The sequence below is a fragment of the Erithacus rubecula genome (assembly GCF_903797595.1).
Source record: "Erithacus rubecula genome assembly, chromosome: 3".
Lineage (NCBI taxonomy): Eukaryota > Metazoa > Chordata > Aves > Passeriformes > Muscicapidae > Erithacus > Erithacus rubecula.
This window is the reverse complement of record NC_136689.1, coordinates 68168095-68194179: the sequence shown is the minus strand read 5'-3', so window position 1 is coordinate 68194179 and position 26085 is coordinate 68168095. Positions and strand designations below refer to the sequence as shown.

The 26085-nt window shown below is 39.8% G+C and overlaps 1 protein-coding gene across 1 annotated transcript in view; it reads left to right on the top strand.

Moving 5' to 3' along the window:
• The window catches only part of PHLPP1 (PH domain and leucine rich repeat protein phosphatase 1), a 135541-nt gene that overhangs the window by 101152 nt on the left and 8304 nt on the right, over positions 1-26085 (top strand). The window contains exons 7-13 of the mRNA XM_079301622.1: positions 1727-1929; positions 3556-3616; positions 5427-5522; positions 9287-9442; positions 17707-17907; positions 18925-19087; positions 23355-23485. Coding sequence (XP_079157748.1) covers positions 1727-1929; positions 3556-3616; positions 5427-5522; positions 9287-9442; positions 17707-17907; positions 18925-19087; positions 23355-23485 — 1011 coding nt within the window. The remainder of the gene's footprint in view (positions 1-1726; positions 1930-3555; positions 3617-5426; positions 5523-9286; positions 9443-17706; positions 17908-18924; positions 19088-23354; positions 23486-26085) is intronic.

Here is a 26085-nt window from a genome sequence, read left to right as displayed (position 1 = left end):
TGCAATAGACATGGTAGTCCCTGGCTCAAAAACTTTCTATCTGAAATGTTACAGATTTGTGAGATGAAGAAAAGGACATTGAAGGTGAAAGAGCAAAAATAGATATTTTAGTATTTCTTAGTGTGTTAAAAGGCCTTGTCCAGCATGAGTAATGTTATTTTATTGATACAGTCAGTAGAGTCCAAAGAGATCCTTGTTACGAATACCTCTGGTGTAAGGTGGTTCTCTATTGTTACAGTGTTTGTGGAAGACAAATTCTGCAATCAGGTCATCAAGGCTCAATTCAAAGCCTGGACCTGAGGTCCATGTAACAGTGAATTTCGGAATTCTAAACAGTGAATTTTGGAAAGCTAAAGTGAGATAAAACTTATTTTACTTGCCATGTAGCTGTCAGACTTTGCAGTCTAGGAAGGGCCAACATCAGTTTAACTGAATAGATAGGTGAATTCTGAAGTGTTTCTGGTGGGGTTCAAATATGTCTGTGTGTTTGTACATACATTAAAAGCATATAAATTGGTCTCAGAGAAGGGATCTTGTATCTGACCTGGCCATGAGTTCCAGTGGTGCAATTCCAGCCCTCTCATCCTTTCTACCACATCCTTTCTGCACCTAGCAGTGAATAGTGATTCTTTGTGGCACTACCTGAAATAGTAAATATTGTACTTGCTGTACAATGAGGTGCTTTGCTTCAGTAAAATCAAAAAGAAGCACTGCTTGCAAATTAAAAATAGAAAAGGTAAGGTGGTGTTGGAGGGGAGACATATTGCCTTTATGCTTTTAACTGGGAGATGTAGCTACTCTAAAAACACAACTGTTACACAGAGGGCAATGCTTGGAAAGCAGGAGCAGCAGCAGAACTGCAAGTATTTGTCCTTATCTGCTGAGGGCTCAGCTGGTTTAGTGGACCAGCAGAAGTTGCTATACTGATTTTAGTGTTCTGCTCAGAGCTGGGTTTGATCAAAGAGCTCAAACTGATCTCTTTGGAGTGCTTGGCAGTCTTAAAACAGTGCTGGGTTGTAGATAATCTCACTCAGTTGTAACTTCTGGGGCAGTGGTTGAGTATTAAAGCATCAGTGCACTACAGTGAAGATGTGTAAAACCTGTCCTCTTTATCTGTAGTCCCAGTCCTCTTGGGCTTCTGCTTTGTTTTCTTTCAACACTCATTTTCAGGTCTCTGAATTTGCTTACTGTGAAATATGGAGAGGTGAGAAGCAAATACATGGGAATTCATAAATCTCAATTTGGCCTTTCAATAAGGCAATGATCTCCAATACATGCTGGTTACTTGTATGTGCTGGATTTTTCCAGCAGATGATAGGCCAGCAAGAACTGTAGAAGTTTTGTTCTTTTCCAAACTGTTGGGCACAAATAACAGCCAGATGATCTTTTATTTATATATGCACAGTAACATCTTGTAAGTATATATACTTATACTCAGCTTCTTGCAGAGCTTTTCATCAGTAGTTTTCGCAATAGTTTAGAAAGGAGTTTGGTGTCATCATTCCTTTGTCATGATGGATAAAGCTGCACAGCATATCCATCCTGCTTTTCAAAGGATGAAAACTGTAACATAAAAAAGAGAAAAATATTAAAAATCAGCCTTGATCAGTACCTGGAAGTGTGCTAGTTTCATCCAGTGCAGCTGATTGATTGTAGACCAAGCAATGGTTTGTCAGCAGGAGCCTTCCTTATAACTACACCTAATCTCTTTTTTTTTATCTACAAGATTGAATTCAATTAGGAGATTGGAGGCCGATGAAATCGATTTTCTGCATCATGTGACCCAGCTGGATCTGCGAGACAACAAACTTGGGGAGCTGGACGCAACAGTTTTTAACAACGTGGAAGTGTTACACTGTGAGCGGAACCAGCTGGTGACCCTCAAAATCAGTGGGTATTTTCTCAAAGCGCTGTACGCTTCCTGCAATGGTAAGTGCATCTTCAGGGCAGCTGTGGTGGTGGTGTTGTACCTAGTTCTCTGTAAGGTGCTTGTGGAGTGTAATATACGTAATCAGAAGTCTCTTGACACAGTCCTAGATAAAAGGGTTTTACATGTGCTGTGTCATGCCACTGGCAGTTCTGAGCTTCGAAAGTGACTTTCAAATAATAACACAATTTGGAGGTCTAAGAACTGTCACAATTTTAGCAATTCTTGTCTGTGTCAGTAGGGAGGGTTCTTGAATTTGTCACTTGTTTCGGTTGCATTGTGTTGCTCTGCTAGAACCAGTAAGGAATGTATTGCTTTTCCCTGCACTGAGAAAGTTCAAACAAGTGGCCATTTGGAAGACAACCCAAAACTATGAATTTTTGCTCCTCCCTCTAGCTGCTGAACCTGTCAAGAAAGCTATGAAATTCATAATGGTAACTTCATTTACTCATGTTTGATAATAAAAATAATGCAGCCTTCTTCAGTTAAATAACTGCTGTGTTTCATTAACAGAGTGTGTTTGATCTGTCTCTGGAAACTGCAATTACTTAAAATACTCAGTTTGCACCACCATTTTTATCATTTGGAGTAGTTCAGTGTGGAATAAAGAAAATGCAAAGTCGGAGAACTGTGAATTTGATGAGCAGTCTGAACTGCCTTTAAAAGGCTGTCGTCTTAGCAATATCTAAGCCTGCACCTTCATTAAGTATTCATGCCAAGATCTTTGTAGCTGAGAAAAGTTAACATAATCTGAGAAAAGTTAACATAATCTGAGCATGTGTTCAATGTGGGCTGAGAATCCAAATCAACCCATGTCTTGCAATCCAACTGCCTGTTTGGTCTTGCTGTTCCTCTTGGATTGTCCTCTCCTTGCACCCTTGGCCACCTTGCCTTCCTCTCATCTTCCAAAGAAACTGCTTGTTACAGTGACACTTTAGTTAATTTCTCTATAGGGTTAAATAAATATGTTTGGTTTTGGGTTTTTTTAAACCTAACACTGAGCACTAGCTAAAACCTTAGGATATGAACTAAATTTTGATTGCTTCAATAATAACATTACTAGCTGTAGGTGTGTTATGAAAGATCTGTAAGGCTGCCTGCAACTGGGAACTCCACAGGCATGCCAAGGCTTATGTAATATGTTGACAAATACCCTGGATCTTACCATGACCTAAAGGACTCTGGTATTCTGTAACTTGCTGTTCCAGAGTGGGGAGGTTCCCTTCCCATGCTTATATCTCAAGTGACCAGGGAGAAAAAAGTAGAACAAGTTTTGTGACTGACTCTCCTGGGCAGAGGGAGGCAGAGGTGAAATTCACAGTTCTTGTGACAAAAATGGAAAAAATTAGAATTTGCCATGAAACTTTTAATATCCTCCAGTTTCTTGCCCCGATCAGTTATGCAGTGTCAGTCATAGCAAGTACAATGTAACGTAACAAATGTACTAAGACATAATAAAGAAACAATTCAGAAGGGGTTCACAAAGGTCCAGATCTTCAGAAATTTTTTAGGTTATTGATGTGGTCTGAAATCTCTGGGTGTTAGCTCTTAAAATAGCTCTTATGAAACAGTCACTTAAGTGCAAATCTTTATCACCACTTTTCTTCTTATATATATTTTTCCCCTAGAACTTGTTCACCTTGATGTGTATCCAGTTCCTAATTGCCTGGCTTATATGGATATTTCTAGGTAAGAGTGTATTTTTTCTTGACCTGTGAAATATAAATCAAAGAGACTTATGGATCAATGACATCCATCTCTCAGTCATCTCTCTGAGTGGGAATGGGGCTAGGAATTGGACCTTGGGATAAGAAAAGATTAATTTTCAGATTTAGAGGATTTTTTTTTTTTCTTCTAGTCAGTTCTATCCTGTTTCCTTTTTATAGATTTACTTTTTTGTTGTTTTTTTAAAAATTACTGCCCAAAGCAAACTTTATATTCCTTTGTAGTTAAAGAGTTTCCATTATTTAAAGATTTCCTGTCTTAGGGAGTTAGAACATGATGATTCAAACACCCACCAATCTGAGACTTGTACAGAAGTTACTTTCTGGATGTGTCTGCATCGTAAGCCCAGCGTAGGTGATGGTTTGATAATTTACTCATCAGTTTGGCAGCTCCTGCAGCTCCTGGTAGTTCTCTGCAGCCCTGGCTGCTGCAGGGATATCTGCAGTTGCCATTTGAATGCATATGTAAATTTCACCTTAATGAGGGAGGTGGGATAAGGGAAGGAATGGAAATGGGGGTGTTCTAGTTTGTTTTACAGTTCCAGGAATGAATCAGGAAAACATTTATACACGTGCTTAATGGCTGTCTTATTTAAGAAATTACTCATCTGCATTTAAAATGATAATCTCTTCATTAAAACACCTGCTTAAAGCACTCATGCTATTGAGGGTGATCATAACAATTAGTGAGCTAACCTGGGCTAGTGGCCATCAATTTGGAAGTTTCATCAGCCCTGATTTACTCACATTGTCCTAAATGTAGCACACTTGTGTGACTAAATGAATTGTTTATTGAAAAGAAGTTCTTGTAAAGCTGTGTTCTTCATTTATTTGTTAATGAAATTAGTGGAGAATGCATGATTTTGATCACAGAACTGTTTTTCTGCTTCATTGCATTGTAACTAAATGTCCTTACTTTTTGGCTCATTTGGAATTTGAGAAATCCATTTGAGATCAGAAAGGAAGAGAAGAGAGGTTGGGTTGCTATTGCATATTTTGATTGCATATTGCAGGAATAAACTAGAGGATACAAGTACATGATTGATTTATATTCATGCTTCTTAAGTATCCTATTCCTGAACTTCAGGTCTGCGAGTGCCTGACTACTATTTGATGCCCAGTTTGCATCTGTGTATTCTGACTGAAGTAGTCATTGTGTGAGTGCATTTGCACACAGTCTCCTCCATGTATCTTGTGCTGCTGATTTCTGTCTTTAAGGCAGGATGCAGAAGTGCCCCACAGTGCCTATTTACATGTTTTCAGTTCAGTATTTGGAAAATCTTGCCTGTAAGTTAGTTTCCAGGAGGGTCAGTTTCTGGGAAGATAAATGCAAGAAAAGCAAAACAGTTGGCTTGAAAGATACACACAAAAGAAATTTTGCTCTGCTCAGTAAGATAGCAAAAGAATGGTAGAGTGGATTGAAGAGATATTTCAACTGTGTAATCTTATGAGGAGCATCTCAGAAATTTTCTTCTCCATGGAGGGATTTCAGCTTTGGCACTCTGATACTCTTAGTACTCCCCTGATAATATGATAATTTGGAAGCTTTTTGATTTTTCCATTTTCTTAACTGCTGTTAGCTTTCTTGCCCCCTCACTCAGGACTGCACTGGTAATGCCCTTGCAGAAGGTTGGATGATACAATTTCATAGGCAAAGTGCTATGTAGCAGATTTGTTTCCTTCAGGTGTCTGTATCTCTCTTGAGGCTGTATTCTTAAATTTTTTTACATATCAATTATAATTTAGTTGCATGTCTTTGTGTTCCTTATTCATAGAAATCACCTGGAAAACCTGCCTGAGTGGGTGTGTGACAGCAGGAAACTGGAAGTGTTGGATGTTGGCCACAATCAGATACGTGAGCTGCCTGCCCGGTAAGTCTTGCAGACCAGTTGCACAATGGTGAGCAGGATAAACAATTCAAAAATAATTGCTGACTTGGTGTTTAGCTAGTTCCAGTGACTGTCAGGGCTGTTTTATCTTTTGTTTGCTTTTATTTTTACCTTGTGGGGTGTCGTCATGCCTCAAGCTTCCACACAGCCTTTCTTCTTTTACTTTCATGCAGAGAAAGTAGTGCCTTTGAACTTTGAAGCTGTTCATGTGGCTGTTCAGGCAGGAAAGCCCTTCATTTTTAATACTGAATATTAAATATTTACAGCCATAACTTTGCATGAGAGTTTAGAGATCCAGCACTTGTATCTTAGTTTCAGTGATGCTTGGAAACTCCAGTTCACAGCCCTGTTTGAGTGAAAAGGGGTTTAAAGAAGAGAAAGCCTCCTCAAGCAAGTAAACTCCTGTAAGAAGAGCAATTGCCTTCACTACCACAATCTCTTTTCTAGAAATCTAAACTTAAAATTGATAAATATAAATGATAGAAAAGAAGTCAAGAGGAACCAAAATAGGAGTTGTGCTTAAATACAAAATAAGTCTTGCTATTATTTGCTGTAGAGAGAGCTGTCTATTCAGGTGTGTTTTACTGCTTAGTTGGTAATATTGGGCATTTTTAAATTCTTGCCTTCATTGGAAGAGAGCTGTCATTTTAGGTTGTTCTGTACACTTTGAAAGAGATGTTATGAAAGATGATGATGTATCATCAGCTACTAAATCACAGAATAAGCTGAGTTGGAAGGGACTCACAAGGATCATCAACTACAAATATTTTCCTTAAGGAGCTGTACAGCCCAGAAGATCATCAGAAGCTAAGAATGATAGCTTTTTCTGGGTCAGGTGAATGTGTAAGATGGTGTAAACTTGTCTGTTTTAGTGTCAGAAATGGGAAGAGAGTAGATTTCAGAAATATGGGCAGAAGAGGATGTGAGGAGATTTACCAAGCAAACTAACAGGCTGATGTACAGACTGTTAATCCCTCTGTTTTTTCATATACACACCATAAAAAAGTGAAGCTGTGCTGATGCCTACTCAGAAGGTGGGAGTGCAAAAGTTCATTTTTCTTTAATTTGCACTTCATAACAGGCAGGACTTTCAAGGCATACCGGATATCTCTGGGAGATTAATGATTAGCTGAAATTAGGTACAGTCAACATCCCACTTGTCTCTCCTGCCATCTTATCATTAACCCCAGGAAATAGCTTATCTTTGAAAGTTCTTCTTTGTAGTATATGTCTAGATAGCTTAGCTCCTAATAAGTCAGCTCAGTTCTAGGGTCCTGTTCCATTCAAAAGACAGGTTTTGAATATGTTAAACTTTAGGGGAAATTTGGGTCTGGAGTCAAATGCAAATGGCTCAACATGCCTAAGTATCAAGTAAATGCAAGTAAAAGCTCAGTAAGTGTGTTCAGGTGCACTGCTGTGTACTTTTCCTTTTGCAAACTAGCATTCTGAAAACCTGTGAAGTGAATCAGCAGGGCTCTCCTAGGAGGCTGAGTGACCAGCACATTGCTGGTAGGGTGAAGATTGTATCTGATCTAAACAAACTACACTTGATACTGTGTGTTTGCCTCTTAAAACAGCAAATAGTTCTTGAAGACAAAAGAGTTGAAGCAGTTGAGACAGAGGTTCCTGTACTAGCATTTGTCTCAATTAAGGAAAAAGGGAAAATATTCCCTGGACTGTAATGCAACTGTTTTACCTTTAAAAGCACTGAAGAATATCAAAAAGAGTACTTGGTCTTAGCTATGCAGGATAAATTCATAAAAATCATACTGCCAAGGAGAAAGGAAATGCTTCAATTAGGAGTTGCCAAAATTGTTGCCATCAGTGAATAGATGTTGTATGTGTTTTTGTTCCTTTGTGTCTTGTTTTTTTTAAAAGATGTATTTGTATTCAACATTGTGTTCTCTTGAAGAGTTGCTTAGTAAAGGAATTGGTAGAATGCTTACACCAAACTGTGTTTTCTGAGAAGATGCTGATGATGAATGACCTGCTTGTGCTTAGAATTCACTGATTTCACCAAAACTTCCAGTGGGAATTGGGCAAGTGGGAAAGCTGCCTGTATGGAAGAGTAGTCCCAGCATCCTGGTTCCCCACCCAGTTTGAGGACTAGGCGTCCCAGGCTCATCAGGAGCTTGTTCAGTTTACAGCCAGCCCAGGTCCTTCCGTGCTTGTGCGACTTGGAAAATAAGAGAAGGCAAATTAAAAAAAAAAAAAAAAAAAAAAATTGAATTTTTAAAAAAAACTAAAACTCCCTAAAGATTTACTCAGTTCTTCTGAATTATGGAAAGAGAAAATCTCTGAGGATTTTGCCACAATTTGAACTTTCTTTTGAATTTTAAAATGGTTCTGCCCCCACTCATCCCAAAAAAACCTCCAAGGAATTTTTTTTTTTCTGTCAACCAGTTCTGTTTTCTACCCTGATATTTGGTGTTGACAGTATTAGCCAGTCTGAAAAAACAGAATACAAAGTCAAATCCATAACTGAGAGATTTTTCAAGAAAAAACAAGAGTAAACCAAGAATACATAATAGATAGGCTTATCACTTTGGTAAGTCTTTTCACCCCGTGTTGAGCCTTCTGGAATGACAGGGCTGGCTGTTGACTTGTATCCATGGTCGTAACTCAGACAATCCAGCCAAGTGAGATAACTGTTAACACTGGCATGCAGATACTGAGAGTGACGGTATCTGTCAAGGGGAAAATACTCAGCGTACTTTATTGATGATTCTGGCACGATAATCCCATGACTTGATGCATTGCAGGGAAGGGGCAGGGAGGCTTGTTATGTGTATTTGGGTCATTGTGACAGAGGGAAGATGATTTTTGCTTTAATGCTGAATAATTCGTGAGCATTGGATTGAAGCAGGTCAGCGTGTTGCATGGGCTTGCCAGATTAAACAGTACAGTAGCAGGCATGTGAGACAGATGTAAGACATGTGGCAGATGAAGAATAATCTTTTTTTCTTAATTTGCTGAAAGTGATTTCTGTTCAAAATTCAGAGTTGCTCTATTTTTGTTGTCTTTAGGTGCATGCCCTTGTTCCATTGGTTATCCTGCAAAATTAAGCTATACTGTTTCGTCAGAACAGCTGTTTTTCTCTTTATGTTGCCCTCTTCTCCCTCCCCTTCTCCCCAGCCCCATAAAAAAATGGAGCAGGGTGATGGGACTCCAGGTCATCTATTGGTTGTAAAAACTCAAGAAAGTAAAGCCGATTAGATAAATTTCATTTGCCGTAGAACTGGAAAGGAGGCTTTATGTAAGTCTGGTATTAACAGAGAAGAAAAATTGTGGGGGTGGGGAATTGCATTGGATTATGAGTCAGCACATGATGAGTAGAGCATTATAAAGCTTGTGGGGTGACTGGTGATTTCACCCCCACTTCTGAAGTGCTTGTATTAGCTAGGGGGATCCCACATGTGAAGGTTTCTGCAGCCTTTGTTAGCAATTACCTCCTTCACTGTCGTGCTTCTATATTCATGTTTTATACAGTGCCATAAAATAACCCTTTGTCACTACTTTCACTCCTGAATCATCTGTGAACCTCCTTCCCTGTCTCTGAAAACCTTTTGAAGAAGTTGGTGGAGAGTGGGAAGACATTTTTGGATCTGTGTGTAATTAATGCCATCTCTGCTAATCAGTTGGCTGAATCACTTTCTTGTAATGAACCATGATACCATGTCTAAATTATCAAAGAAACTCTTCAGCAGAAATTTTTCTCACTTTTGGTGTTTTTTATTTCCCTTAAGGTTGTTTTACAATAGTAGCCTGCGGAAGCTGCTGGCAGGACACAACATGTTGGGAAGGCTCCCAGATCGGCTCGAGCGAACACAGGTGGAGGTCCTGGACGTGCAGCACAACCAGCTCCTGGAACTGCCATCCAACCTGCTTTTGAAAGCAGACAGGTAAAATTATGAAGACATTGGATCCTTTTGACTTGCATCTGATGAACCTTGCTTGGGCTGTTGCTTCCTAGTTCAATGGGTAGTCTGAGGTTCCCCTGATTTGAAAGTTGCCACACCTTGTGTGGTAAGAACAGATGTATGCCCAACTCACCAAAGCACATTTTTTTATTCTGGTTTTGTTTCCTTATATGGTTGCTTCTTTTTTCCCCACCAAGCTCCTGCTGAACACCTACTTCTTGAAATCTAGCTGTAGAGTTAAGCACATGCTATTTTCTACTACATATACTGAAATGGTTTAGTGGCAGTTTCTTTAAATACATATTTTTTAGGCTTGTTTGATGCAGTGTGAAAGCTTTTTTCCCCCCCTTCAGTCAGAAGCTAAAACTTATTTATACCTATCAAACAAAACAAAATCTGTGCATAAGGCTGTCAGAATAATTCAGTTATTCCTCTGCCCCTGCATTTTGAATTTTTTTCTATGCTTTTTAAATGTTTGCCACTAATTTAGCTGGTGTCACCACTTGATCTGCTTTTTGGATTCTTATTTTTATGCTGGTATTTTTTTAGTATCAGAGTCTTCAAGGTTTTGGGTTTTTTTTTCTGAATATGAACATATCCTTCCAGAGACTGTGATTGAAATATAGGAGGTTGGTAGCATCATCTGGGGATGGTGGATGGGCTGGCCCTGCTTGATGTCAGCATTCCTTGCACCTCTTCATTTCCACATATAGTCATGGGATTTCTGAGTGCTCAAAGCATGCATAATTTAACAGGCAGTGAGATTGTATGCTGTGGGGTTTTATATCTGATCCTAGTTGTGACAAAAGGAATGCATAGCTCCTGGCTTTCTTGAGAGGTGCAGAAGCAAAAGAGGTGATCTTGATGGCAGAGCTCTTTTCCCAATTAAGAGTGTTTTTATACTGTTTTAAGAGTCCTTTTATACTGTTATTAATTCTATCATGACCCTCTAGTTAAATTTCCTGCAATTGACTTGGAGAATTAGGTTGGTGGTGGAGATGCTTTTTAAATAAACTCTTTTTAACTGTCCCAAGTTGAATCTGTTAACTTGGAAAGAAAAGAAACTTTTCATTTTCAGAGAGCTTGGGGTAATTTGAAAGCAGCTAGAGAAATCATTTTGCTAAATTTGTATTAAAAACAGGTTGTAGGTCTAGGATATAGTGTAGTGCAATTTTGGCAGAGAGAGAACCTGATTTTTTGTACTGTAGCTCATCTGTAGGCAGGGGGTTTTTTTGAGTTTTTTTGTAGAAGTTGTTGTTTTGGTGTTATTTTGTTATTTGGTTTTTTTTGTGATGCCAAAATCAGCAACTACAAGCTAAAACCAGGACTGGGGATAGATTCCCCAAAGTTTACTAGGAATATGTTGAGGTAGAATTAAAGAATATCTTGCATAACAGTGGCTGATTTAGGGTTATGCAATTTTTTCCCTTCTGCAGCTTTTGAGCAGCACAGGGCTCACATTTTCAATTCTACAGGTGTTAACAAAGTCATGCACCATCACAGGAGATAAACAGAGCTCACCCATTCTGACATCTCATCACCAGTGCACCCTCCCTTGCCTGTGATGCCAGTAGAAGCAGTTGGCTTGGGTAGTGGTTTCCCTGTTGATCCCTACTCTTGAACTTGGTTTAACTTGGTTTTATGGTATGGCTTGTCCATGCTGGTTCTCCTATGACTGCTGCAAAAGTGAGAGCTCTGAAGCAAAAAAACCACTACAGGCTAATATATTAGTATACTATGTCAGAGTTTTAAATTTGGAATTTGCTACATAGAACTTCTTTTTTTGTTGTTTTCAAATGCTTGCATCTATCAGCAGCTAAGTGTGAACAGAAATGGGTCTGGAAAGGCATTCAGGAGATTGTTTTGCTTTTAAAAAGGTAAAATGCTTCTCTTCTCCAAGCATTCCCTGGGAAGCACAATCTGTACTGCCAGACGTGCCAAGAGAACTGGTTCTCCAGAGTGGTGTGCTGTAGTCTCTACCCAGCATGTAATATTGGACAAATCACTTTACCTCACAGAACCTTTATATCTGCATAAAATGACTTGCCATTTTGCAGCCTTGAAAAGATTTGGGTTTGTTTTGGTTTGGTTTTTTTTTGGTCTGTGCAACTGACAGATGATATCTTGTCTGGATATGAAGTCTCATGCTGTGAATTATAAATGCTTTCTCTTTCTCAGTCCTGAATATTTGACAAAGTGGGTGTGAAGTGCCTTGGGCAAACTTTGTCACAAGCACTGGTGGGCTTTGACTTCTAGAACATCTGAGGAAGGAAAGGAAATCAGTGCACTGGTACACAAAGAGAGAATATTGCTTTCAGAAAAAAACAAAAACCCCAAATACTGAAAAACCTCAGTTCTCTTCATAAAAGAACATTTATTTCTATGAACATCTGTTTTCTACCTTAATCCTTTAAAAAACAATGAAAAGGTGTCATTTTCTGCTGAAGAGTATAATTAGTGATATTTTGTTGGTCTGCTTTTTAATTAATTTTCTATTTTAAACTAGTAGTCAAGGAGAAGTTGAGGACTAGCCTATGAAACATCTCTGTGACCGAGATAGAACTTGATTCTGTTTACTGCACTGAAAGTATGCACATCTTGATCATGTTAGCAAGGATTTCTCTTGTGGGGTGGGGATTTTCTTGGCAAGATCAGTGCTACAGAGGCAGCCAGATAATCTCTTCATTTCTCATTACCATATGCTGGAAAAACAGAGAATTCATGCAAGTGCTGCAGCTGATGGGAAAACTCCCAAACTGAGCCCTGAACCTTTTTTCATGCACCTGCATTCCTGAGGCCTTTCATTTCTATCCTCTGCTGCATCTCTTGTGATGCCTTTTCCACTGTCTGATTCTCATACAGGCTTTTACTGCCTTCCCTGAAGCTTGCAGGCAAACTACCATTAATGGCATGGAAGCTGTTGCACCAAGTGTTCTCCAGATGAGTCTTCAAGAGCTTCAGCTGGGCACAGTAGAAAAACAGTGACAGTGGTTAGATCACGGCTAAAAATGGGGAAGCACAGTGGCAAGATGGGCAAGAGTTTTATTTCTTACCTAAACATCCTTTCCAGTTAGAATGAGTGTTTTCAGTGTCAGCCCTTAAAACAGCCATCAGACTTGTTAAAGTATTTGTGTGGTGAGGATGTGTAGCTGTGATGTGCGCAGCTTAAGCCTTGGGCTTTGTTTTGCAGTCTGGTAGTGGCCAGCTGTGGTGGTTAAACCAATGTCAGCTATTCAGAGCTTGTCTAGACTGTCTGCATGATTTTTGTTCTCAGCTTTATTCAGCTGTTCTTACCTCATTTGATTTTCTGTTTGCTTTGAATTTATTTTATTTGTTTTGGGTTTGGTTTTTGCTGGAGTTCTGGAAGGTGACCCAGTTAAATTTTCTCTCGTTTGATATTTGCTATTTCCACCCACTGTGGCTGCTGCTTTTTGATGCAAGGATTTAGTCCTATCCTGGATGCAGGGGAAATGTGAGGGAGGAAACCAAGTCAAATGAATGCCAAGTGCTGCTTGAATGTTGGATGCACATGCTTGTGTTGCAGAAATGCTTAGTTGCCTTTGTCTCTTTGTTGCTAGGTTAAGGATTGCAAGCAGATACTTTAGAAACTGGGGAAATCCCAGTTAATAAAATAGCTAAAGATAGGTTAGAAAGTGAGAGCTGAGGAGAGAGCAGCAGTTAAATGTTTTTTTTTTTGGCAGTCCATCAACAGGAAAGGGATTCACTTGAATGTTTCCGTCTTTTAATCGATTTTATTTATTTTTTAACTACGAAATACTCTCTTCTGCACAGACTGACAAAACAGCTTTGATTTTTTTTCCCCGTCTCTTTTTCCCCCTAGACATGCTTAGCTTACAGGATTCTTCCTCACACACCTGCTACCACATTCATAAATTATTTTAGACTTAGGCAGTCAGAAATTGAGGGCATGTCTCTGCAGAGGGCACCGAAGAAGAAATTTTGTATTTTGATTGCTTCATACTGATGGAGATCTTGGGGTATAGGCCAAACTGGAGATATTGATTTTTCTGCATATTCTCTTTTTGCGATTGCAGTGGTCTTTCCAACTCTTATCAGTACTTTTAAGCTAAACACTGTGGTTTTGATCTGCTGCTGCTTCACCAAAGAATGCTGTTGTCTGTGTTCTTCTTTTTAATGTCAAACATTCCTAAGCTTCTTGGAGAACTTACATTTTTTTAGTGATGGCTCTATCTTGCGCAGCAAAGCAAGTTTGTCAAGCTGCCTTGGAAAATGGTGAGGAATTCAGAGGTGCTGTGTTCTCCCAGTTGTCTGTATTCAGCTTTTGTGTGTGCTGGAGGTAGGCATTGGTGGGCAAAGTTCAAGCCTTTTGCAGTTTTTTATAGAGGATATTCTTCCTCTGCCTTTAGAAGTTTCAATTGAGATAGTCTTCTGGGTATGAATAAAGAATGGATATGACTGCATAATAGGTGTTTTTACTTGAATTAAATCCATGTCCTTGATTGTGGCCTATTCTTTGGGATAGTCTTTTTTCTTATTTTGTCTTTTGGAGAAGTCTTAAGCAAGGGTCTTAATACTCAAAAATCCAAATGTGACTTATTTCCTCCGGAGATCACTGTCTCTGCTATTATTCCAAAGGAGAAGATTTGCCTTGTAAAAGCTGAAGAATTCAGACATCTCCCTGCCAGCAATTTTGTTTCTTTCTTCATCTTCTGAGTGTGCCTGAGTGTTGCTGAGTGTCCCCAGGTGTGCCCAGTGTGCCCGACTGTGCTCTTCTAGTTCTTGTTAATTCATGCTTTCCTGGCTGTATTGTTCTGTTATGTGTGCAGGCTGCTGAATTCAGGTCTTTGTAGTGATGCTGTAGGTTTTTTCATGAGCTTGTGGTATAGTGTGTGGGTGGAATTGGAAATGGAAACAATTAATTCTGGACTGAGTTTTAATACTTGACATTCTGCTTCCATCTGATAAGCAATGTGAGTGGGATATCTTCAAGGAGCATGAATCAGTTTAAGTCCATGCACAAGGGAGATGGGAACAGTTGTGCCCAAGTAAATTTCCACTCCTGTGGAGGGCATTTATAAGATGTGCCTTCTAAGGTAGCAGCTGGCACCTTGCACAAGGATGAAGAAATATGGGAGTGGAAATAACCTGGAGGAGGACTTCTATATTAAATCAGTGTGAAGGAAAACCTGATGGGCAGCTATAGTTTTAATTTTTGCTGGGGTTTTTTTTGGTTGCTGGATTTTTGTTCGGTGTTTCTTTGGGTTGTTTTCGATTTTTGGTTTTTGGTTTTTTTTGTTTGTTTGTTTTTTGGGCTTTTTTAAACATAAGATTATGGCACAGAATTGATAAATCTTTGGCACTAGCAATCTGAGGGTTCATTCTGTTCTCTGCCCAAAGGATAGTGTCCCTATTTTATTTCATTTTTATTTTCAAATCTAGACAATATCTTGAAATAATTATTATTTCAGAATATTTTTTGTCATTTTAATGTAACAGCTGGTCTAAAAACACGTGAGCAAGCAACACACTCATTTCCAAAGGCTGATTTAATTCTAGTTATGTCATCTAGGGACAGAGATGAGTGTGTGACTGTTCTGACCCTGGCTGTCAGTTGTTAATGGTGAGATACCCTGCTACCACAGGGTTCCCATTCTAAGCTCTTGGCAAGACTTTTGGTAGTCACCTAAACTTGGTTCACAAGGCAGTAGCCTGTAGGTTAGGATGATGGGGGTTTATTTCCAGTGTCATTGTATCACTCGCTGGAAGATTTAGCAAAAGATAAGGATGGGGGGAATGGTGTGTGCAGAGCATCAACTCTCTTTTCTCCCTTCCCCGTTGGAAAATACATGCACCAAAACTTACTACTGACAGGAACACACAGCTTCCACTCACTTTTATTACCAGTGAGGGAACAAATTGAAATCTCTTGTTATATTTCACCAATGTTGAAAGTTTATTAAAAACAGAAGATTGTTAATTTTTAGTTTTAATTTAAAATTGCTACAATATAGTACACTTTATTAAATTTCAGTGGTATCAGAGTAATGTACCTTTTCTTTATTGATGCTTTTAGGTGTGCTTTGGGCTAACTGTTCTTGATCAGACTTCACAGTCATAGGCTACAATGCTCTCTAAATTACCTCTTTGGCTGCTGGTAGTACCTGTGAAACACTCCAGGTTATTTTCATGCAGCTTGTGAGAACAAAACTAAGATTCAGGCTCTTCTTTAAAAGAGTACAACCTTTCTCAGGGTGTGTTTTGCTGTCACCTCTTATCCCCATCTTTCTTGTGACAACTCACTTTTCCCAGCAGCCTTGAACCTAATTGTTTCTTAAGCCTTTCCAGCTTGAGCTGAAGATGATCATTTTGTACTGTGAATGGTACAAAAAATACTGTGGCTTTATTGTTAATTAAAATGCCTTTATTTTGTGGAGAAGGAAGACTACCATGCACATTAAATTGAAGTTGCCAAAGTAGTAACTGTCTGTACTTACAGTAATAGCTATACTTGCTGCTGTTTAATTAAGCACAGGATCTGTTGATGTGGTATGCTTTGGTTTAATGATCCAGCCTTGAATGAGCTTAGTGTATTTTTAGTTTGTAGCTAAAGGGTGAAATTGAGCATCTTTTTAGAATAAAGAAATAAATTAAAAACCCCTTTCAGCTGCTTATTTCCTTCTCTGTACTAATCCTTCCTCCCCTCCCTTCCTCCTCGGGATTTTTAGCACCCTTGTGAATAATGAATGAGGCTGAGGATTAAACTCTGTTTCTCTGAAGTGGACTCCTCTGTTTGCGTAAAGCAGCTAACCTGGTTTCAGTTCTGAGCAGTGCTGAGAGGCTTTTGCTTCTGATGGAAATAGTGGGTTTTTTTAATCCTTTGGCATTCCACGTGACTCCTGTAGCATGTCTGACCCTTATTGACTGCTGAGCAAGTTTGAACCAGCTGTTACTCCTGCAAATCCACTTCATTCATTAATAGACCTTAAAGGTCAGTGTGGACTCCTGTGTGCGTGGGAGCAGCCATCAGTATTTGATCACTTTCTCTTAAGATCGATGACAGGAATGCACCTGACTTTTGTGTCCTCATCAGTGGGCTTTACAGGCTTGAGACAGCACATTCATGAGTCTTTTTTCTTGAATGCAGCCTTGCTCACTGCAGCTGCCTGTTCCCATTAGTTGGTAGGAGCAGGACAGCCTGGTCTGAATTCTGTCCTGCAGACTGGCAAGCCCACGCTTGCTCCAAGGCAGCCTCTTCTGAAAACAGAAGGAAGAGGGGTCCCATATCTGCTGAAAAAGCATGGTCAGGCTAGAGTTGGTTACTAAAGGATAAATAGTTGTGTTTTTCCATTTGTGTGGAATTGCTGGTGTGAGTTCTAGCCATCAAGATCCCTACAGTGCTGATGTGATCATCATATTCCCCTAATAAACATGAATCCTCTGCCCACAGAACTTCACTGGCCAGAATGGGCAGTGCCTATACCTCAGCAGGTCTTGTTCCCTTCCTGCAAAAGGCCTTTGGAGGAGAAGGAATAGCTCAATTTCTGTGCTCCTTCAGTTGTTGTTCCTTGTGGTGGGACTGCAAAAACATGGCTTTCTGCTGTGTTGGGGGAGCAGGGGAAGGGCACTCACTTAAGATGTTACTAGCACAGTCTCTCTGTAAAATCCAAAACACAAATTATTGCTTGTTCTCAGGTTTTGCATTTTGTTGTGATTGATGATCTTTTTTTATCCAAATATTCAAAGACTACTTTTCATATTTTGCAGTTGCTCTCAGGCCTGCAGGTTTAAACAAAACACTGTCTGCACCTTAGACCATATTTAAAATACTGAAAAATTGGCTGGCTATTTTTATCATTGATGTGTTTAGTCACTTGAAAGGCAATTCTCATGGTTCATTGATGATGAATACAGAACTCATTTTTATGCGTAATGAGTATGGAAATGATGTGGTTTGTTCTTGCTCTTACCTGTAGCTACAGCTGTAGTAATATTGGAGATACCAAGCTCTTGATAGCAGCATAGAGGCACTTCGACATACCCCTTTTGCTGATGTTTTGTTTTTATACAAATGTGGTCATTAAAAACATGATTGGAAATTTTGCTCATGTGATGCTAGACTTTTGGTCTGTCATGAGCTTGTTGCTTTTGACCTTTACCTTATTACTATCTTTAGTTAATTCTTAAAAATAGAGCTTTTATTTATACTTTTGGATAAAACCTGCAGGATGTTTGACTGAGCTTCTTTATGTAACTTCTCTTTGCAGCCTGAGATTTCTTAATGCATCTGCCAACAAACTGGAAATGCTTCCTCCAGCCACCCTTTCTGAAGAAACCCATAGCATCTTGCAGGAGTTGTATTTGACCAATAACAACCTCACAGATAAATGTGTACCCTTGTTAACAGGCCACCCACACCTGAAAATCTTGCACATGGCTTACAATCGCCTACAGAGCTTCCCTGCAAGGTAAGGAACTCGTTTCACTGCCTCTGGCCCACGGGTGGGTGGGCATCATGAAGTATTTTCACAGCAAGAGCTGAATTGCACAGGAATGTGGTGGCAGAGGCTGTATTTTGGGTGTAGTGGTACTGCAGTGGGTGGATTCCCCTGCTTATGCCCTCCTGCACATTTCTACCCTCCCTTGCAGTACAGGCAAGTGAGTGATGCTTGTTACTTGGTGAGTTTTCATGGTGCTTGAAACTTTTCAACTGCACTAGTCCAGCATGATCACTCTATACTTTTGGATGTCAAGCAAGGAGGTCTTCAGTTCTCCCTGGCTTGGTAACTTTTCTTGCAACTGGTGAGCTTCTCCTCACTAGAGATTTGTGAGCACAGCCATCTGGAAATGTCCTCTGGAAGTGGACTAAACTCCACTAGGGAAAAGTCCTCTCAACTCCAGAAGGAGATTGTGCCTTGGCAGCAATTTCTGTGCTTTCAGTTCACTCTTTTTTAATCAGAAATCTTTCAAGTGTAAGATGTGCTGTAAAACTGATGGGGTACAACCTTGAGAAAGAGATGCCAATAAATAATGGAAGAGACATCTCTGTCCTTGTGTGATATTCTGAGCAGCTGGGCTTCAGCAGCAAGGAGAAGGGACAGAGATGAATTTCGGGGGAAGAGCTGAGCAGGGTGCTAGGAGTGGGAGGGGAAGACGTGAGGTAGAGAGATGTAGTGAGAAACTAGGGTTGATAGAGAGGGGAAGGAAGGAGAAAAGAGTGAAAATGAGCGGGTAAGAAGGGGAATGTAAGCAAAATAAGTAATTTGAAAAGTAGCATTCACAAACACTGATGGAAGAAGCACACATTTTGTTTCACAACTGTGTTAGCATCTGACATGAGGAGAGCTGACAGGCACTGCTGTGAACAAGAATCAAAGTCTGTGGTTTTGTTCTCTTAAAATAACAAAAATCATTGCTCTTATCACCGCTTCAAAACAAAATATGTGTCTATTAGAAGAAAAATTCTCAAATGCTTGTTTTCATAGCAAAATGGCCAAGCTGGAAGAGTTGGAGGAAATCGATATTAGTGGGAACAAACTGAAAGCCATTCCAACAACCATCATGAACTGCAGACGTATGCATACTGTAATTGCTCACTCCAACTGCATTGAAGTCTTCCCAGAAGTCATGCAGCTTTCTGAAATAAAGGTATGGAATGAATGTGCTTTGGTAAAAGCAAGTGTAATGTAATTTTACCAATTCTCTTCTGCCCTTGGGTCTCTCATTGTTATGGGATAGTATGTTCTCAGAGAATACGGGGATCTGACAGCTGCTTTCTCCTCTGAAGTGATATCCAAAATATTTGCCCCTGTGCAGCCTCAGAGTGGAATGAAGAGGAGCCTCAAAATCTGATTTTATGCTTACCTTGGTTACACTGTATCTTTTCTGCCAGATAGGTGTTAATTGTCTTCCTGTGACAGTCTGTTTTGATATGACTTAAACATTTGGCAAGAGCTGTGCATAGTTAACTCTTGCTGCCTTGGCGGTTGGTTGATTCTGTAGGAATGGACTTCACTTAGAGCACGTCTTAAAAACTGCTGAAGCTGCAGAACAGGATAGGCCTTGGGGACACAGATAAATTTGGGGAGCACAGGATTTGAGTATTTAGGCAATCTACTTTCATTTTCCTAATTGCAATCACATTCTGCACAACAGGAAGATTAGCTAATCTGTCTCCTGACTGTGTTTCCAGAAATAATTTTTTCAATACTTTTGAGGTAGGCATTCTTCACTTGACCACACTGTGAACACTGCTCCTTGCCTTTTGTGAACTGAGTTCCTGCTTCTTGCCTGGCTCTAGTGCAGAATAGTTTGTGCTGTGTGCCCTTTCTGCTGGACAGAGTTGGGAGACTTGTCTCACAGCATACAAATATTGTGATACAGCAGAAAAATCTGTCCTTCTCTGAGGCTGAGAACTGATTACCTATTCAGGGACTCAAAACAGCTTAAGTGTCCTTTTGGTGCTTTGTGAAGTCAAAAGGCTTAGTTCCCAGCCTGCTGTGTGTGCCTCGGTGTCTGGGGTCATGGAAAGCAGCAGGAGCAATAATTCTGTTGGACAAGCGAGTGTATGTAAAGATGAGCTTTATGGTTTCAGCCAGGAAATCTCAAACAAACTCATGGGTATTTGAATACTCCTCCCTCTTTGGAACAATGGCCAGAGGAAGCAGAGGGCCATTTAGAATCAATCAGAAGTAAAGCCTTTTTTCTTAGAGGAAGAATTGGGGTGGGGGAGCAAAGCTCTGCATGGCAAACATTTCTTTAAAAGTATGAGGGTGGTGTTAACAACAAAAAAAGTAATGTAAACATATTGATAGGGAACGGTCACCTTTTTCCTTTTGTTTGTGCATCTTGGGGAAAACTGAATGCTTTATGGAAGTGTCATATTTAAAGTGCTACTGGCCACATTGAGCAGCAAATTGCTCTTGGAAGAGTTGGCACTTTCTTCCTGCTGGTTCCCTATGGTTTAGTTCTTTTCAGCAGAAGAAAGAGACGTGAACGTCACTAAGTGTTTTGGGAATGCAGGGATAACGTGTGGCTTAATCTAAGAGGACAAAGTGTTCTTTGACTCCACCTGTGTGGAAGGAAAATGCCTCATCAGTACTCAAGCCTAGTTTTGACTTAGATGAGATGAGTTCATATAGTTGCCAGATGGGAAGGTGCCTTGTCGGACATAGGAGTTCTGGCCTTTGGATGATTTCTCTAGGTCAGGGCTGGTGTTTATCAGTCTGGAGATTAAGCATGTGCTGCCTGCCTGTATCCATTCCTTGCCCTTACCCGAGTTCCTTCTTAGATATGGGGTAGCATTCAAAATATGCCAAAGTGCAGAATTTATTTCTTTAACTATGGATTTGGTCACCTGATGAAAAACACTTGTTTGTTACAAAGCACAAAATCATCTAATCTAACATCACCTCTGTGATTATATCATATTTGATGATTAATTTTAACTGAAGAGGCATTCACTAAACTCCTGGGGAAACTGTTACCTGAGGTAATGGCTGTTTTGCTTCTGTATTTAATTAGCCTGAGAGGCTGACGTATTATGTTTTTGGTGTCAGTGTCACTGGAACAGTTAGTATGCTGTCTGAAATGATTTCAGAAGGAAGACTAGTGTAAATGATTATGCTTTTACAGTTGCAGTAACTCCAGGACTTCCAGACACAAGGTCATTTCTCTAAGCCTTTTTACATGCAACAGTCAAGGCTACAGAAGTTGTGTGTTGTCCTCTCTTTTAAAGTGCCCAGTGGAGACCTTGGAAATACCTTGCACAATATATTTTTAGGGGTTTTATTGTCTTTCATGACAGGTATTTATACTGTCAGAGTTAGGTTTGCCCTGTGCACACTGAAAGGTCTTCTGCAAAAGGCCAAGCAGCTGGAAGCACTCACACCTGAGTCAGTGCACCAGCAGACTCTTCCCTGCAGCTGCTGGGTGACTTCAATTTCCTTGCTTTGCAAAAGGAAAAAGCCAAATAGATAATATTGGTAGGACCACCTTCAGCTATAAGTGGAAATAACCCAAGTCCCTTCTGGCCTTGAACACAACAGTTACAAAGCTGTGAAAGCAGCAGCCTAAGCAGATGCTCCCTGTTAAACCCTGTCTTCCAGCTGGCCCATCCAGTGCAAATTCCTGTGTGCAGTTGCAGTTGTTCTTCTGGTGCTGCAGGGGTGGGGCGAAACCAGCTTGCATTAAAATAACACAGTAGGAAATTGGGATAAGTTGGGAAATAAACTTTCCTGCTTGCCTGTGGAGTAGAACAAGAACTAAATTTAACACAGACCCACAGCAAGTCTTTCTTAGCCTATTCTTCAAAGAGTGCAAGTAACATCTAAGAAATTCCAACCTGATAAATAAACCATCTTCACTAGCCTTGGCCTAGGGACCAAGGGATGTGCTGGAGAGTGCTGCTTTCTTTGGTACACTGGGCATCTAAGGAGAGCAGTAAAATTAGTGGTATTTGTACTTTTCATTCCAGCATGTTCTTCCATCAAATATGTGATGGCTTGGAGGTGTTGAACACAGCAAGACTTGCTGGCAGCTTCCTTAATCTGCAAAATAATTACTGACTGTCTGGAAGCAGCAAGAAGTTGTGCAGAGGGACAAAGCTCGCTGGAATAACTTCTGCTAAGCTGTCCACTATTTTGTTTGCGTGACTGATTTAAACTTTGATTTCCTTATCAGGCTTAGATAACGTCAGCAGTTTGTTCTTCATAGATAATAAAGCCTCCATATTAGACAATGTCAGGATTCAAGATTTGGGTCAGAAATTTTTTATTTCCATTGCCCTGATTGAATAAAGTGTTTGGAGACTGTTCTTTTCCAGGATTTACTAGGTTATCTTAGGTTTGCTTCCAGCTCAAGAGCCAATGTCTTTGAATATACCTATAAAAATGAAAGTGCCTCTCTTGTGTTGATGGAAATTATATAATGGTCAAAATGTGCAGCTAAAAAAAGACTCTCTCTGCCTTTTTTATTAAAGTTTCTGAAGTTTTTCACTTTTGCAACTTGAAAGTAGAAATTGGCCTTTCAGAAAGATGTGGATAGTTCCTCTGTCCTCTATTAAGTACCAATCTGCTCTGTCATCTCAGAACTGCACTTTTTTTTCCCTTCCCAGTTTTTGGGGCATGCTACACCAATCATCCTGTAGTACTTTGGAGAGTTCATTTTGTTCTCATACGCCCTGTTTTTCCCTGTATATTGACTTTCATTTGTATATGCAGCTTTAAACAATGTTTGGGGATTTTATCATTCTAGTACACTTGTTCTAGCTAATTTGCTTACTGGTAGATAGCCTGCAAGTTTCTTTGCTGTTTTGTATTTCTGAAATATTTAAACTTGATTTTTTTCTCCTCTTTTTTCTATCAATTTTGTATTGAAATACAATTCTTTCTAAGATGACTCTTAATTAAAAGCGTTTTTAAAACTCATTCAATATTTCCCACCCCACTCCTCTCTTCTGCATACATTAATAACACTGCTTACTTTAATATCTCTCAGTTACTACTGAGTTCCTGGGAGCCTGATGCCTGTGGCTCAGAAGCCCCAGCTGTACTTATCTCCATTTCCTTTGTTTATTAAGAGGCTGTGTTAATTAATAACAGTTTTTCTTAATTACTTTGAAAATTCACTATCTCTGTGACGAGCAGACAACTTACTGGTTTTGTAACAAGACGACACCTGTCTACAGATGGAAGTGGACAGAACATATTTCTAGGTGTCCCAGACATCTGGCAAAATGGCTACATGCCATGGAAGAATTTCTTTTGTAAGAATCACTTACTTAAATGAATGGTCTTAGGTCTTGATTGCAGCCTTTATTGTTCGTGAAACATGCTTTACCACATTTAGTCAAAATTTGTATGATCTTGATGACAGCTGAATTCTCTTTGTTTTTTTGGCTGCTTTCCTTTTGCAGTGTGTGGACCTAAGCTGCAATGAACTGAGTGAAGTCACATTGCCTGAAAACCTGCCTCCAAAACTGCAGGAGCTGGACCTGACTGGAAATCCCAGATTAGCCCTGGATCACAAAACCTTAGAGCTTCTGAAGTAAGTTACCTTACAGAGTGGGGAAGGAGCAGAATAATTCTAGATGTGTAAACCACAATACACAGAAGTGGAATCTCTTTTAAGGAATATGGTTCCCTGTTGCCAGTGGATCAGAAAGTAACAGATTGTGTGGTTAGGTTAGAAATTGATGCTTCATTGAAGAGGATGACTTTACCCATTTTGGCACAATTGCTTTCAGCTGTAACTCCTGGAGGGGTCTGCTAGTCTGCTGTAACCACTATTGGACCAGTTTGATTCCATTTTTCTTCTGACATTAGATTCAGCCAAAAGACATATTTTATGCCATTGAGGAGATGCCAGGAGCTGCTTGCTATATCTTTTTCTTGCTTTCATCCTGCTTGGGTCTGTCTTTGCCATTGTGCTGCCTTTTGCCTCTTCACATGCTGTTTCTTGTTCCCCTTCATATCTGTCTGCTTCTGTGCAGGAAATTACATAGTTTTTAAATATTTAAACTGCTAAAGACTTGCATCTTTCACTCTGTTTTCAGAAAAACTGGTTCCTTTGCTTTGGGACACTCAGTTTCCTTCCTGTCTACCTTTTTGTTTCCTGCCCTGGGATTTAAGTGTCATCCATAACTGAAATTCCCCAAGTGCTTTGTCCCTTCTTCTGTAGTGTGATGAGAAGCTGTTGCAGTAAACCAGATAATCTGTGGACTGTGGTGCTGCTTTGAACTTTTCTCATGTCCTGGAGGAAACTGCACCAGCTCAAGTTTCCTTCTAAATCTCTTTTATTCTCAAACATCTAATGGTTCCAAGGAGGATTGATTTACATTTTAGGGGTTGAGCAGTTACTTCATGTTGTTTGTTTTTAAATGGTTTATATCAGACACTGGAGTAATAACCAGCACCTGTTGTGAAAGGGAAATTTACAGCACGAGTTTACTTTTAGCTTGAGTCAGCAGATTTTCAAAATATAGGTGGAAATTCGAGTAATGATGATTGCTCACAAATAAAAACAAGAGTCCATGTTCTGCAGCAGACAGTGAAAAAAGGGGCATGCCTCTATTTTAAGATAGATAGCAAATCTATGCTCTCTTGCATACAGGAAATCTTCCTGAAGAAGCAGTGTGTGATATTGCTGTGGTTCATAGGGGAAAAGATGTGTATGTTTTACAGAGTTAATGAATGGTGTCAAAACTTAGTGAAAGATCAGCTTTTCTTGTGTATAACCCAGCAGACAAGGCAGGCACATACATTCTCTTGCCACTTTAATATTCAGGCATCATGCATGGTAGCATGCTTGTACAATGCTACAACAAGGACATGAAGAGTAGTGTGGCCCAGTTAGATGCCATGTTTTCACTTGCATATGTGTGGTCCTTAATTCACAGGAAACTTTTCCCTCTTGCAAGTGCGTTTTCCTTGCTATTTGTTTTGGCTTTTTTTTGTTATTGTGGGGTTTGTTTGGGTTTTTTTTCAGTTTTGGGGGTTTTGTAAAAATTAATTATTCTTAAAGTTACAGGTCTGTTGTGCTCACTACTGTTCATTGGGCACAATCAGGTGTTTCAGGCCTCCTAAGGAGTTTCTCAGTGTCTGATACGCTGCCCTTACTTTTATGGTATACTGCTATAATTGACTGTGAGGGAGGAGGTGCTTCTTTCACTTCATTTTTGTGGCAGGCACAAAAATACTTGTGCACTTGGTACTTTTTATATCCTCCTTCTGCATGTGAAAGGCAGCTCTCCATCTGTGCCCTGGCAGAATTCAAGCAGGTAGTAGGTTAATATGTATTCTCAGCGCTGGTGAGAAGAGTCCTGTCATGCATGCTTGCTTTTTTAGTATGTATGGAGATCTTAAAGGAAGCTTGCATAGTTGAGAGGATGTTGCCAAGTGATTTATTGGATGTAAGAATTTTCATTAGCAATTAAAATTAAAATGAAGAAGAAAAAAGGATGCTGTTGCTCTGATTTTTAAAAGAGAGCATCTAGTTCAATTGTAACAACAATTTTAAATTAAGGGATAAAATAAGCCAGGCTGGCCAGAATCCTTATCCTGTATTGCCTGCATGGGATGTTCTGCTGGGTATCATTCCCTTCAGGACACATGCTCTGGTGCCCCTAAGGAGGCTGGAACCAGTGTGTTGAGGTACCTTTTGTTTTTCACCAGTTGCTGGAAAGCCTTGAGACAACCCTGGGTCCGTGACCTGCCCAGGCCCAGTGGTCAGTCAACCCAGTTAAAAAAGAAACAAGCAGAAACTTTTGTGACCCAGTTTCCTCTGCTGTGAAGATAAATGCCTTGTATGAGGAGTCTGCAAAGAAAGTGTATTTGCTCATGTGTGTCCTGCTTTGCAGGTGCAAAAATATTAAAATCTCTGCTGCTTTAGAAGAGATCCAGGTTTCCAGTTTGATTTGGGGTTAGTTAAACTTTTTTAATAGTTGTGGCAAGATGTTTGCCTCCTATTTGTCACACAGTGGGCTGCACAACCAAGAACTTAAAACACAAGTGGTTCCAATATGATTTATGTAATTTTTTTGGCTTTTAGTCTGCCCTTACTGATGTGCATCCTGGCTATTAATATAGAAAGAAGTCAAACTGGATGTGACAGTACTTTAGGTTATTTGAGGAAGGCTTTGCAATGCA